This window comes from Sceloporus undulatus, chromosome 1 (genome assembly GCF_019175285.1).
Source record: "Sceloporus undulatus isolate JIND9_A2432 ecotype Alabama chromosome 1, SceUnd_v1.1, whole genome shotgun sequence".
Classification (NCBI taxonomy): domain Eukaryota; kingdom Metazoa; phylum Chordata; class Lepidosauria; order Squamata; family Phrynosomatidae; genus Sceloporus; species Sceloporus undulatus.
This window is the reverse complement of record NC_056522.1, coordinates 142,570,084-142,583,796: the sequence shown is the minus strand read 5'-3', so window position 1 is coordinate 142,583,796 and position 13,713 is coordinate 142,570,084. Positions and strand designations below refer to the sequence as shown.

At 42.2% G+C, this 13,713-nt stretch overlaps 1 protein-coding gene across 1 annotated transcript in view; it reads right to left on the bottom strand.

Moving 5' to 3' along the window:
• Positions 1–13,407, bottom strand: part of HCRTR2 (hypocretin receptor 2) — a 44,660-nt gene extending 31,253 nt beyond the window's left edge. Inside the window, exon 1 of the mRNA XM_042445464.1 lies at positions 13,179–13,407. Coding sequence (XP_042301398.1) covers positions 13,179–13,407 — 229 coding nt within the window. The remainder of the gene's footprint in view (positions 1–13,178) is intronic.
• Between the last annotated feature and the right edge of the window lie 306 nt (positions 13,408–13,713).

The window sequence follows — 13,713 nt, the reverse complement described above, 5'->3', positions numbered from 1 at the left end:
TGCATCTTCAATAGCTTTGATTGCTTTTTCATCCAGGAGCTGGCTTCTGGCCTTGCATTTGGTGTGCTTTATCCTCACAGAAGATGGGATGTGATGGAAACCCATAGGCCTTTTCTTTCACTTCTGTTAGCTGCATTTCTGCCCCATCCTTTCTTATACCTTGGATGAAGAACTCTGTGTATCTTGAATGCTTGGTGCACTGTCAAAGAGAACATACTAGCTGCACTGTTTGGGGCCCTGTCTTTCTTTGGGCCGAAGAAAGCAAGCTCCCTTGTCTATTTGAGAGACTATTTTAAAAAAGAACAAATATTTAGAAGCATTGGCTGGAAATATGGCTTTCAAAGTAATTGACAACAACTTTAAATATCTCTGAAACAGGTGGTAGTGCTATTGCCATCATGACTAGTTGCCTCAATGTTAATTCCAAACAAACTGTCAGTGTCTTAAAACGTGATAACAATATGGGGGGGGAGGGGAAGGAAGAAGATATAAAAGACAAAATGGAAGCTGCCACAAAATTTTATAGTGCCCATGTGGAAAGCTACTGTTTCTTCTAAGATGCTCCACTCCACCACCACTTCTAAGCTTCCATTTTCTCTTTCCTCTGACAGCAACAGATAAACAGAACTGTGACCACTGAGCATGCTCAGCCCTTATTGGGGTTACTTTAGCTCTTCCTTCTCTTTTAGCATATTTCTCTTTCCCTCAGGTTTTTTGTACTTTTGCAAACCTTTGTTTTGTTCTTAAGGCTGCTCATGCATTCCTGCTGTGTGCGGATAGTGCTATTCTGGCTGGAGCTGGGAAAATGTAATGCTTTGGACTACAAATTTTAGAATCCTCATCCAACTAGAGCATTCAGAATCTTCTATGCTGACTATGGAGATTATCACACCGCCTCCAGTGCCCGACTTACCTCTTCCCAATTTGGCTCCCGTTTGGAAGTTAGGCTGATTTTATCACATGGCCTTTTCTATCAAAATGGCTTCCAGTTGCCTCCAGGGCTGAATTCAGGCCCCTTAAGTTGCTTTGGCAGCCATTTTTTCCAAATCGGAAGCTTCTGAACCAGAAACAGTTGAATTTAAGTCCACAAAGCAAATCTCCAACCTCTGATTGTGATTATACTGTCATCAGTACTCAAACAATGTGTTTGTGATCAGTATGTAGAATAAACTTATTCTAACCCCCCACCCCTACATACAATCTTGCTTAATATGTTGTGTTACCACCTTTGTTGTTATGTGCTTTCAAGTCATTTCTGACTTATGGTGACCTTAAGGCGACCCTATCAAAGGGTTTTCTTGGCAAGATTTCTTCAGAGGGAGTTTGCCTTTGCCCTCCTCTGAGGCTGAGACAATGTGACTTGTCCAAGGCCACCCAGTGGGTTTTCATGATCAAATCAGGATTTGAAACCTGGTGTCCCAGGCTCCTAGTCCAATGCTCAAATAATTACACCACGCTGGCTCTTGTTACCACCTTTACTTTGACCAAAAAATAAAAATAAAAATCAGACATAGTGAAGGACTGTAACTCAGTGGTATAGAATAGTTTATGCATGCAAAAGTTTCCAAGTTCAATCCCTGACATGTTTAATAAGTGCCATAAAAACCTCTGCCTAAAATCTCAGAGAACTCCTTCCAGTCTGAGGGAACAATGCTGAACTAGTTGGACCAGTGGTCGTACTCAAGAAAAACCTTCTCTCTGTATCAGAAGTCCAGCAGGAGAGCATTTCTCTCTTCCCCACTACTTTCTCACTTCATCATTCTGGGGAAACTGTATCGGTGGAAACCATACAGGCACACCTCCATCTCCTGTGCAGTTATTAAAGGCACAGTGTTCCTGCTAGATCATTACAACATTTTAAATGTATTACAATGGTAGTGCTTTGCATTTCCATTATGGAAATGGTAGCATTACTTTCTAAAAAACGACAGCCAAAGCTCATGTTTTTAATATAGGTATAATGGCCCTGTTATTTAAAACATTATCAAATCTAGAGGCATGTAATTTAATATGGAACTAACATTATAATTTAAAAAAAAGAACAGCTGCCTTTCTCCCAAAACTGTGATCTGCCAAGGATCTTATTGATCATGCATTCTCTTGCTTTATGGGCAGAGCTTGGAAAGTTAATTTTGGGGGCTAATACTTCGAGAATCCTACAACTACATGGCTAACCTCCAGCACCTCTACTGTACCCAAATATTAGTACTATGATTGCACTTTAACTGGCAAGGTTCCATTCTAGGAAATACCTTGTAGTTTGGTCAGAGGCAGCATTGTTGTTTGTTTATTGTCAGCTGCCTTTGAGTTGACCTTGATTCATGGCAACTCTGTGAATGAGACATCTCCCAAAAAAACCCCATCCACTAACTCTCTGCTCAAGTCCTGTAGGCTCAGTCCCATGGTCTCCCTGATTGAGTCTATCCATCTGGCATGTGGTCTACCTCTTTTTCTACTGCCCTCTACCTTCCCCAGCATCATTGTCTTTTCTGATTAGTTGTGCCTTCTCATGATGTGTCCAAAGCACAACAGCCTTGATTTAGTCATCTTGGATTCCAGAGAGAGTTCAGACTTGATTTGTTCTAGGACCCAATCGTTTGCTATTTTGGTCATTCATGGTATCCTCAGCACTCTCCTGAAGCACCACATCTCAAAGGAATTAATTTTCTTGCCATATCCCTTCCTAAACTGAAAATGCCAGCATTCACTAAGATTTTGCTGTGACCGACCCAGTGGTATCATTATGTTCTACTGGTGTAGCATGAAAGGGCTGCATGTCTTCAAATGCCTGCAGGGGAAATGCAAAAAAGGCAGACTCGCCATTTTAAAATGAGAGATGGAAAATGGCTGATCATTATTTTTAACTTTTGGAAGCTGTGAAAAGTGTGACTTCTGGCCAGTTGTAATTCAAATAAATAGTATCTGCCTGGAGCTGGAATGCCTATCACTGTATGGTAATAGTATGTGAGGCAAGAATAGGGCAGGGTGTAACCTGCTGGGAAGGAGCAAAGAGTAGAAAATATGGAGATGGAAAAAAACGTTGACAGTTGACTTGAGGAAGAAGAAAGATAAATGGAGTGCCAGAAATTGACATGAAGGAAGGGAAGTGGTGGAACCCCACTAAGAAAGGAGAACTGATAAAAAAAATTGTTCAAGTTGGCAACTAACTCTGTTTTCTTCTAAGACTCAAATGCTTTGTGAAACCATTTTATTCCAAAATGTATTCTGAAAAGCCATGGTACCCATGCAAAGCACTGACAACACACAATTGTCTAAATTGGCCTTCCCCTACCTAGAGATGTCCAGATGTATTTGTCTACCACAACCATTGGCTCCAATTGGGGATGATGGGAGCTATAGTAAAACAGGCCTGGAGGGACCAAGATTGCTGTAAAAAATACTGAGATATTTTAACTCAGAATGTTACTGTGAAATCTGAAAAGTTATCCATTCATTTCATTATCTGGAGCCTTTCTCTCAAGGGCCAAGACATTTTGCTGTCTGGTTTGCAGAAGCCTGTTCACCATCCATCTCTATTTTAGAAGATAAAGTTCACAGCCAGACACTTTATTTTGGCACAAGGAGAAAAATGCCACAATCACTGCTTACCAGGCAGTAAAAAATAAAAACTGCAATAATAGTAACTGAGAATTTGCTGCCCTTTTGTGACTCCCCTAGACCACTTGCCAGTCTTGCTGAACATAAAATGAATTTGTCCTGGTTAACAGTATCAGAAAGGCCAAATCTGTTATGAGTTAAGGCCTTTGGACATTTATAAAAAGAGTGGCACAGACCATTGAGATGGCTCAAGTGACCATCGGTTCATGTTATTATAATGTCATTATAAGACATTTACAATATTTACAATATTTTAATAGGAGGCCATGCAGTGTAGTGGTTTGAGCATTAGACTATGACTCTGAAGACCAAGATTCAAATCTCCACTCAGCCATAGAAACCCACTGGGTGACCTTGGGCAAGTCATGTTCTCTCAGCCTCAAAGGCTGGCAACGGCAAATCCCCTCTGAAGAAAAACTTGTCAAGAAAACCTCATGATAGCTTCACTTTAGTGTCACCATAAATTGGAAATGAATTGAAGGCACAAAAACAATAAATATATGGCTGCTCAATCCTCTCACGGGCCACTGCATGTAACTGACGAAGTCGTCTCAGTCCTGAGATTACGGTATGTCATCACATATTCAATAGCGGGTGTAGTTTCAAAGAACATGAAGAAGGAAGGAACCATTGCCAGCACAGGGAAGCACAACCAGGAGTACTCTTCCCTCCCAGCCCCAGTGGGAGGATGGTCTGATCAGGTGGCACTCCTCTTTTGAGATGTCACCAGGTATGGGCTGCACCACTGACCTCCCCAGTAATGCCCCTGTTTACTTATTTGCCTGTAGCTATTGGAGCCTGAAATGGGATCCTTGAACAGCCTAAGGAATATGAAAATACACCAGAAACCTCCAGCCAATTCCCTGGCATGAAACTATTATGGTCCAAGACACCAGGGATCCAGAGCTAAAACCCCAAAGCAGCTCACTTAATATCTGTTTCTGCATCATCTTTTTATGAGAGCAGAGTTTCCCAACCACAGCCCAGGCAATCTTTCAGGGAATACAGCTCAGTCTGAAATTTGAAGGCCTTGTTTGCATGGGTGAAAAACCCCATGCTCATTTCAATGCCAGTGCTGTCTGTTTCCACGATGTATAGCAACCTCTGGTGAAATACCAAGAATTTCATTGGTTAACCTAACTTTGCCCTGGAGTTGTCAGAGTCACAGGAACGTAGCTCCAATGTTTTCTGCAAACCCCAAGGTTAGCAGGAGTTTTGTGACATATGAACAGCTGGATCAGGCCAATTCACACACCAGGCACTGTGCGATCCCTTTTCCCCACACTGAACACTGCAGTGAAAGGGGATGGTCTGTCCCCAGAGCTGTTGCTGTTACATCCTTAACCTGCATGGACAGGCCTCCAAACATGCTGCCATTTCTTCTGATGGTGAGCTCACCCATGCAGCCAATGAGGAGATAGGGCAGAGAAACATCCAAATAGCCTCCGGAGACCCTCACCATGTAATCGGGGACCCCACTAACCTGAGAAGTGGGAATGTGCCAAGACCAAGAAGCCTATCCATGGAGCTCCTGCAAGTAAGAGATAGGATAGCGGTGGCTATGGGGAAGAAGGATGGGCTAGCCATGCTGATGAGGTGTCAGCCCAGCTGGCCCATGTGGACAATGCTGTGTCACCACACTGGCAGTGGAATTACTACCTCTGGTGTCAAACTGTGCAGGGAGTGGGGCTTCCAAGCCATGCTCAATCTTTCTCTTTCACCATGGTGTTGACAGCCTCCTCAGGAGGAGACCACCACTACCATGGTGACACAGGGCTGGGAGAAATTTGCCATCTCCTTCCCTGTGGTGGTGTTGCCTCCTCATGAGGAACCACCACTGTCCTGGGAAAACTGGGCAGGGGGCACATGTTCTTCTTTTTCTCCCTGGTGACAGTGGCTCCTTGGGAGCTACCACCACCACAGCAGGAAAGCAGGGCCAGGTGCCCTTGGCCTTGTCATTCCCCACAGTGGTGGTGGATCCTTGTATGGAACTGCCACCTTCGCAGGGAAGCAGGGCCAAGGGCACTTGCCCCTTCCCCCCCCCCCAGGGGAGGGCAGCTTGATTGGGTATTGCCCCTCCTCTGAGGTGTCACCTGGTGTGAGCCTCATCCCTGCACCCCACAATGACTTTGGTTTGGCTTGGTATGTGCAGTTGCCATCATGGCCAGTCCAGGGCCAGTTAAGCAGCATAGTGCTCTGTCTTACTGGTCAGTGCAGACAAGTCCTATGTTCCACTGCCTGGTAGTCAAAAGCAAACATGTTTTATTAGAAATTACAACTGACCATGCTCAGATCTGCATCTCTTTGATGGGGATACATAATGGATGCCAGGCCAAGAACTGAGCTATAAGTGATGCAGATTATTTACAAGCGATGCAGATTATTTTGGGACTTTGGTGGGGAAAATTAATGTGTGCAAAATATATATACATGGTTTTCCTGCACAGATAACACATTAGCATGCATGTTGTGCAGAGCACACTGATTCCTAATAATTAGTGTGCAGAACACACTAATTAAAACAAAATATTGTTGTGATTTTTAGGATTAATTGTTATTAATTTTTAGAATGAACAGTCTGATTTACAACCAAAATAATATACAATCAAGGATAAGGAAACACAAAGAAGAAAAAGACAAGAAAGGAGGAAAAAAGGAAAGAAAAAAAGTCATACAATTAATATACAGTAAGGCTCTGAGCCTCTGACACCTCCAAATTCTGACTGTAAATAAATAAATAAAAGAGAGAGAGAGAGAGAGAGAGAGAGAACAATTATTATTCTTATATTCTGTTTTTAATCTTCACTAAGCTTATTTTTTTAGAAATAGCCAAATCTGGCCAAGTGAAAAATCTTAGCAATCCATTCTTCTGATGCAGCAACCTCCGTAAGCCATTCTTCTCACATCGGTGCTTCAGTAAATTTCCAAGTTTGAGCAAGCAATATCCTTGCTGCTGTTGTTGTATATCAAAGAAGCAATCCACATTTTCTCTCCCATTCTTTACTCACAATACCTAACAAAAATATGATAACATTGCAAAATCTATTTTTAATTTCCTCCTTTAACAGGTTAACAGATAGATCTTAAACCAGGAACTTTCTGCTTTCTTACAAGTCCTCTGAAATATTTTTATGCAGATGACACACAGCCAAGATCATGCATCGTCAGGTGTAGCTATAAGAGTAGGGCTCTGGTGTCACAGTTATTTCTGCTCATGCAGAAGGATACTGTTGCCCCTCTCTCCTTGACTGTCAGTGCAAAGTGCAGTATTGTTAACGCATTGCGGCCCTTGCACAACAACCAAACTGGTTGCTCAGCTTGTGGCTGGTCCCAGTGGTGCAGCTACAACATCCTCTCCGGAGAACAGACCATTGTGCAATGCTGCAGTTCTAAACTACACAATCAAAAGTTACTTTATGACACCATAAATCCCCAGCAGGGTGCCAGCCCTAATTTTTCTCATCTGTGAGGCGTTCAGACACAAATCCCCCCTGCTCTGATTTCTTCTGCCTAATTAGAAAAATAGGGAAGATGTGAAGGGCTCCTGGCATTTCTATAAAGGTAGTTATTTCCATCATAACAAGCAATGATTATGTTTAGCTTAGGTGGTGTACTCGACAGCATAGCAGATAACATTGAATAAATAAGCTTCATTCCTGAAATAGAAGCTTATTACAAAGTATGCAAATATTGCCACATTATTCAGTGCAGGAGCAAGTCGTTTGGCAAGTGGGAGCACATTTGGTTTGTGATGCAAGGCAATATTGCTTTCCAATTTTAAAGACATCTGCTTTCAAACCAAGATTAATGGTTCATAGCATTAAATCACACCCCAGAAGCCATTTAGGAGCACAGCTCTCTGAATGATATTCTGAAGTGGGAAACCAACAACTTTGATTTGACTAATACTAATCTCAGATGAATTCCTTCATTCAAATTTAGACTTCATAAACCGAGGTGAGACAGATGGAAAGGTAGAGGGAAGTCTGTATAGGGCCATTTGGATAATGCAGCGAACTTGATACTACCATCTTCTGGTCAGAAGGTGGGGGGATGACTGTAAAACATTGTGGTTTCCCTCACCCATCTGTCACATCACTTGTGGGTGCTAATTCACGCATCTTAGTGATTAGAAAATAGGTTTTTAAAAGAAAGAAGAAATTAATGGGGGTGGGAACTGGGACTGGATTGGAAGGACTTTGTGGGCCATGGCACATACTTTACCCACCCTTGAAGTTCTGGTACTCCTGCTTCACACTGCTGCCTTGTCCCTGTTATGGGTGTAGAAGAAGGGAAGAGGGTATATTTTGGATCACAGACCAAATATCTGTAGCATTCAGTGATTCTCTTGGGATGCCTCCCTGATAGCTGATTGATCAGCTTCCCCTCATGAAACTATAGAATCTACCACTAAAAATCTCCACTTCTCTCGGCCCTCCTCCACTGGCTCTCTTAATGTAGGCGGGGACCGGAAAGAGCAGTCTGGCCTGCAAGGATGCTATTCACAACACAAAAAAGTGTGGTTTCTGACTTTGTTGTATGTGGAAGATATATTAGGTAGGAAACATCCTGATGGGAACTGTGTGGGTGTATGAATGGAAGAAAAGTTTGGGATCCATTCAGGATATTAATAGTAATAAAAATTAGTTACCTTTATCTTATTTAAGCCTGGTTGTAAGCCACCATGCTGAGAGAAATGTGGGGAAATAAATAAATAGCTGTTGTGTTGCGGCTGCGACTAGGCTGTCAAAAGACAGGACCTCAACTCTGCCCTCCACTGTCTTTCAGTGGTGTTGCTGAAGTTGGTGGCACCAAGTGAAGGGGACAAACTGCCTTGCCAGCAACCCCACATCTCATTCAGGGTCTGGGGTGACTGCTCTCTGAAATGCTGAAATGCCTTCAGGGTCTGGTGCAGCTTCTCCAAGAGCAGCCACACAGACCCTGAAAATAGCCCCCTTGGAAAGGCTTTCAGGATCTGGCTCAGCTGCTCCTGCCATGAAGATACCAACCCCCCAGCAGCTACCAGGAGGCACTGAGGTATGTTTACGGTCTGGTGTGGCTGCAGGGCAAGTGGGAAAATGCCCCTCTAGGCGGGGGCTGTCCACAACCGCCACACACCCGTAGTGATGCCTTTGTTGTGTTTATGACTTGGGTACAATCTTGCTTCTCTCCTTCATCCTCTAATATACTTTTCGTAGAAACTCTCCACTAAATGCTTCTAGCAGGCATACAAGCAGTGCCTTCGGAGTTGGGTGCACACTCCCAAGCCTGTCATACCTTCCCACTGTCCCAATTTGGCAGGGTCAATGCTGATTAATTTTCTGCCATTTCACTTCTCCAGATGCTTTAAAAATGTTTTAATTTCTCTTTCCTCCTCCCATTATCTCCCTATATCCTCAGCTTACTTCCATTGCGGCAAACTCGGTTCAGTTTTCACTCACTTAACTCAGCAGGAGATGAGAGGAGGTGGTGGGATCCTGCCCTTTCCAGTAGGCTATAGCAACAGCAGAATGTTGGAGCTTTTCCCAGCTTCTGTGTTTTTCCTCATTAACAACATTTGCCATCAAGATGTGTTTCTTTTCATCAGTGAAGTGTTGCACTGTGCCATTTTGGCCTCCTCTAGAGCTACAGCAGTGAGGTGCTATAACCACCATTTTGGGTGACCAGAGGTGATGTCTCATCACTGCCATTCACCTATTGGGCCTTTTGTGAGGTTCTGGATGTTTCCAGAAGTACATCCCTCCTATATAAGTATTTTAAAGCCCTTTAAAGCATTCAGGAATGCTTTCCAGCCTTCCCCCTTTCACCAAAATAGTGGAGGGGTGGTTAACAGTGCCAGGGCTTCAAGGGTTGCACTGGGCCCCACCCAGTGCTGCATGAATTCTGCCTGCCTTACAGTAATTGCATTCACGTCTTTCTGGACTTCATAAGCATTACAGTCTCATTCTTTCTGCCTTTTCTATAAAGATGTGTTTAATCACTTGGATGTAGAGCCAGTATGGTGTAGTAGTTTGAACACTGGACTTTGACTCTGGAGACCAGGGGTTGAGTCCCTGCTCAGGCCATGGAAACCTACTGAGCACCCTTAGGCAAGTTACACACTCAGTCTCAGTATACCCTATGATACGGTTGCCTTAGGGTTGCCATAAGTCAGACGTGACTTGAATGAAGGCACACAACCACAACAACAACAACAACAGTTACAAGTTTACTTATCCGAGTTACCAATTTTGCATGCAGTTTGTCTCCTGCTTTCCATGTGTGGCACAAGGATTCCCTGGAAGACTGTATTAATCAGTGTTAGCCTGGTGATTCCTTGGATCTCCTGGCTGTGTGCACATGCAAAAGGCACATACTTCAGACAAACACAGATATATGGGAAGTTCTGTCCCTCCTGACCAATAACCTTCCTCTTGACCCTTGATCCAACAGGCACAGACATCAACCTGAATTGTTCTGCAATAGGGCTTGCCACACCTCACTATCCCCTTCTACCACTGGTTTTATATAGCATTTTTAAAAAAGATTGCCCAGTTGAAAAGAGGGTATAATAACCAAAGGACTGGGAGAAGATAAGGGAATTAATGGTGCTGAGTTTTGACCTACACAGTAATAGCTATGAACCTGGTCTTAAGTGTTTGTGCTTCAGAAGCAGTTTCCCCTTTATTTATTTATTTTTAGTTCAGCATCCATGCACTGAATTAAACACAGAAGTCACTGTTGCAAATGTAGTGGCTGCCACTACCTTACACAGCTTTTAGAAGGATCTTTCTAATTTTTGAAGATGGGTGTAATAAGCCAGAAGGATCCTAGATGTGATCCTACAGGATTTACAAGTTCTAGTATTAGAGTCATTGGCCTCCTGTCAGTAGAAACTAATGCAAAGAATGCTTGGAGTATTAGACTAGTACTTGGAAGATCCAGGTTCAGATCTCCACTGAACCAAGAAACACACTAGGTAACTTTCACCCCAGCCACCTGACCCTCTTCACAGTGTTGATATGGGTAGGAAGACTTCCATGTCCTCCAGTCTGGGCTTATTGGAGGAAAGACAGAATATAAATCTAATAAATAAACATATAAACAAACCCACCCCCTGTAACACCAGAAACACAGGGACTTAGGGTTCATTCAGAAATATTTTTTTTAGCACAACGATGTGAATATCCTCGCTCATTCATCCTGGATTTGTTATTCACACTATGGAACTGCATGCCTGTGCATCTCTGAGAGTTCAGTTGCTCACAAGTGCTAGCGCTAAAATAAAGATGGAGTTGATTATATGAATATATTTAAAGCCCATTCAAGGCATGCAGAATTTAATCCTGGGTTTATTCGTATCTATTTGCAATGGTTATTCACACTGCTGACGACACAAATCTTTTTTTAAAAAAGCTCAGAACAAAGCTCACTATCAATTATTCCAGGTTAAGTGGGGGTTTTGGCATAGAAAACTTAATTGGGTGCATTCAGGATGCATGTGAACAATGAAGATTCAACCTGGATTTATCCTGGATTATTTTCACCATCTGAATAACCCCTTAAGAGTGTCAGCAAGCTTCAAAATGAGTATTGCCTTCCTTACAAAAGCACATGGACACACAAACACTCCCAACACCCCAATTCATTTGTTAATAGTAAAATATCTTTTTGGTCACCCCTATTTGATATCACTCTTCAGATATCCTCTGCTGCCAATTCTTCGTGTGTGGATCAATTATTCTCTAAACTCATCTTGTACAATTTACCAGATAGAAATATTGGGTAAATTGTTCTCTGAAATCCTCTGAAATGACCCTTCCCACAACTGTAAATCTAGGATTGTTTTATCAGGGTTTATATTTTTATTTTTTTTAAGCAATCCCATTTCTCTGATAACTCTCCCTTATTTCCACAAAGTTGCAATCTTTGGTGCATCCCCCCCTTTTTTTTTTCCTTCTTTTGTTCACTTTCACTATATCCCTATATTTTTCAGATCCTGTTTTCAATTCATTTAAAGTCACCATTTTCCATTGCTCTCTTCTGAGAAGGAAAGGGGGGGGGATCACCCTGAATTGTGCTGTACTTTTCCCTGAGATAGCCTCTGTTTCAGCACTGCCCAGAAGGCAGATTTGTATTGACTAGTAATCCCTGGGTCATTTGCAGTCACTTGGTATCGATTTAAAATTCCCAGATGTATAAAAACAGTATCAAGAGAAAGACTCCTCTCTGCCTTAAATGATACTGCTTAAATGCAGAAGGTTTGGGATAAATATGAGTGGTATTTCTTGCATGTAAGGATTGCAAGCTCTGTTCAGTTCAGAACAAAGTAAATTGGGACATTCAGAATATATTGTTTTTGCACCAAGCTGAAGGTCCTGGGTCTTGGGATTCTACTCAAAATATCCTAAAGTAACTCATGTGAATTTTAAGTCAGTTCAGCCTAAAGGGATTCCACTTGCTCTCTCTGTATGTGTGCATGTGTGTGTAATTTAAGTTACTAAATTATAGTATACTTTGTCACTTGCACTGATAATGTGCAAAGGGTGGCATTCATTTACTTTTTTTCTGATCATCATAAACCATCCGCAATATCTATACAGCAAACGGCAAATTTGAGCACAATGCTGTATAATTTCATTCACATTGCTGTCAGTAACTTCAGAGAGCTACAGCTGGTATGTCTAATCCATTTAAAGTTTACAGTTAAACTACACTACCTTGGTAGAGAATATCAAGACTGGGGATATGAGAGTTACCAGTACTGAGACCCATGAAAAACAGCTGTTGAGCTGCACATGAATGAAGTGTGCCATTCATGTCTTCATTCAGAATTCTGGCAACATGAATGAAGTGGCACGTAGCAGTGAAAACCTGGCCAAAAGTCTGCTGACCTGAATGGACCTACAAGGCTCAAATGCCAGCCAGGCATCTTCTAATGATATGGATGAAGCTCAAAGATTTCAGCACTCAAACTTAGCGGATAGCCATGAGAAACCGATTAGTTTTTGGCAGATGAAGCAGCATTCTAATGCTTCATAAATTATCCTCATGTAGCTTGTTTAATACCTCATCCTTGACTGAGTTACTACAAGAGTCAGATGTCTATACATGAATTTTTAAACACTTCATGCCAAAAGACACATACATCACTATCCTATGCATGTTTACTCAGATATTAGACACACTGAAGAAAATGGAGCTTACTCCCAGGTAAAAAAAGTGTACAGTTTCAGCCTTCATTTGACATTGGAATAAATAGGGTTAGAACAATATGTAAAATTGGTATATTGGAAATGCTTTTTCCTTGCTGTCTCAGGTGCCCAACTTATAATGAGCTACTAGTCCTGCAGGTAAGGACAAGCAAATATTTCACTAAGCCAGACCCTCCAGATAAACAGAATAAAGTACGATTGTATTGATCTTAATGCCTTATTAAACACAAAGCATTTTCTATAGCCATTAAAAAAAATCATGATTCTAAAGCCGATCGTTGCCCTATGGCAGCACACTGTTTTCTCAGGAGATCACCTCATCAACACAAATGGCTTTAAACCACCTATTTTGAAGCGACTACTCACCAAGGATGTTCCCTACGAGCGCCACAAGAAACACAATAATATATCCAGCAATCAGAACCCATTCATATTCTTTGGGGTATAAATATTCCCTCCACAGGTACCGCAGGAATTCTTCTTCATCATAATCAGATGTGGGGTTTCCAAAAAGCTCCTGAGTTTCATTCAGCTCCATATTCAATGAGCAGTTCCTGCAAGGGAGGACACCATCCTCCACTTGAGTGAGAGGCATACTTGGTTGAGCTCTGGGTTTGAATTCAGTCTTTCCTCAAGCCTCTCCATTCATAGTTAATGGTAGTCACTCTGTAACACCAAAATAAATAAATAAATAAGCAAGCAAGCAAGCATGCATGCATGCACAAAATAGAAGACAGGGAGACTGAGGGAGCTGGTAGCCCAATGCCAATCCAAACTTCACCAACTGGCTTTGCATCAAGGATTTCCCACTGCCAAGAAACATGTAGCAGTTTCAGGATGGAGAAGAAAGAGAGTGCAGTTGCCCAGAGGCATTTGTGACTGCAGCTGCTTAATTCAGCTG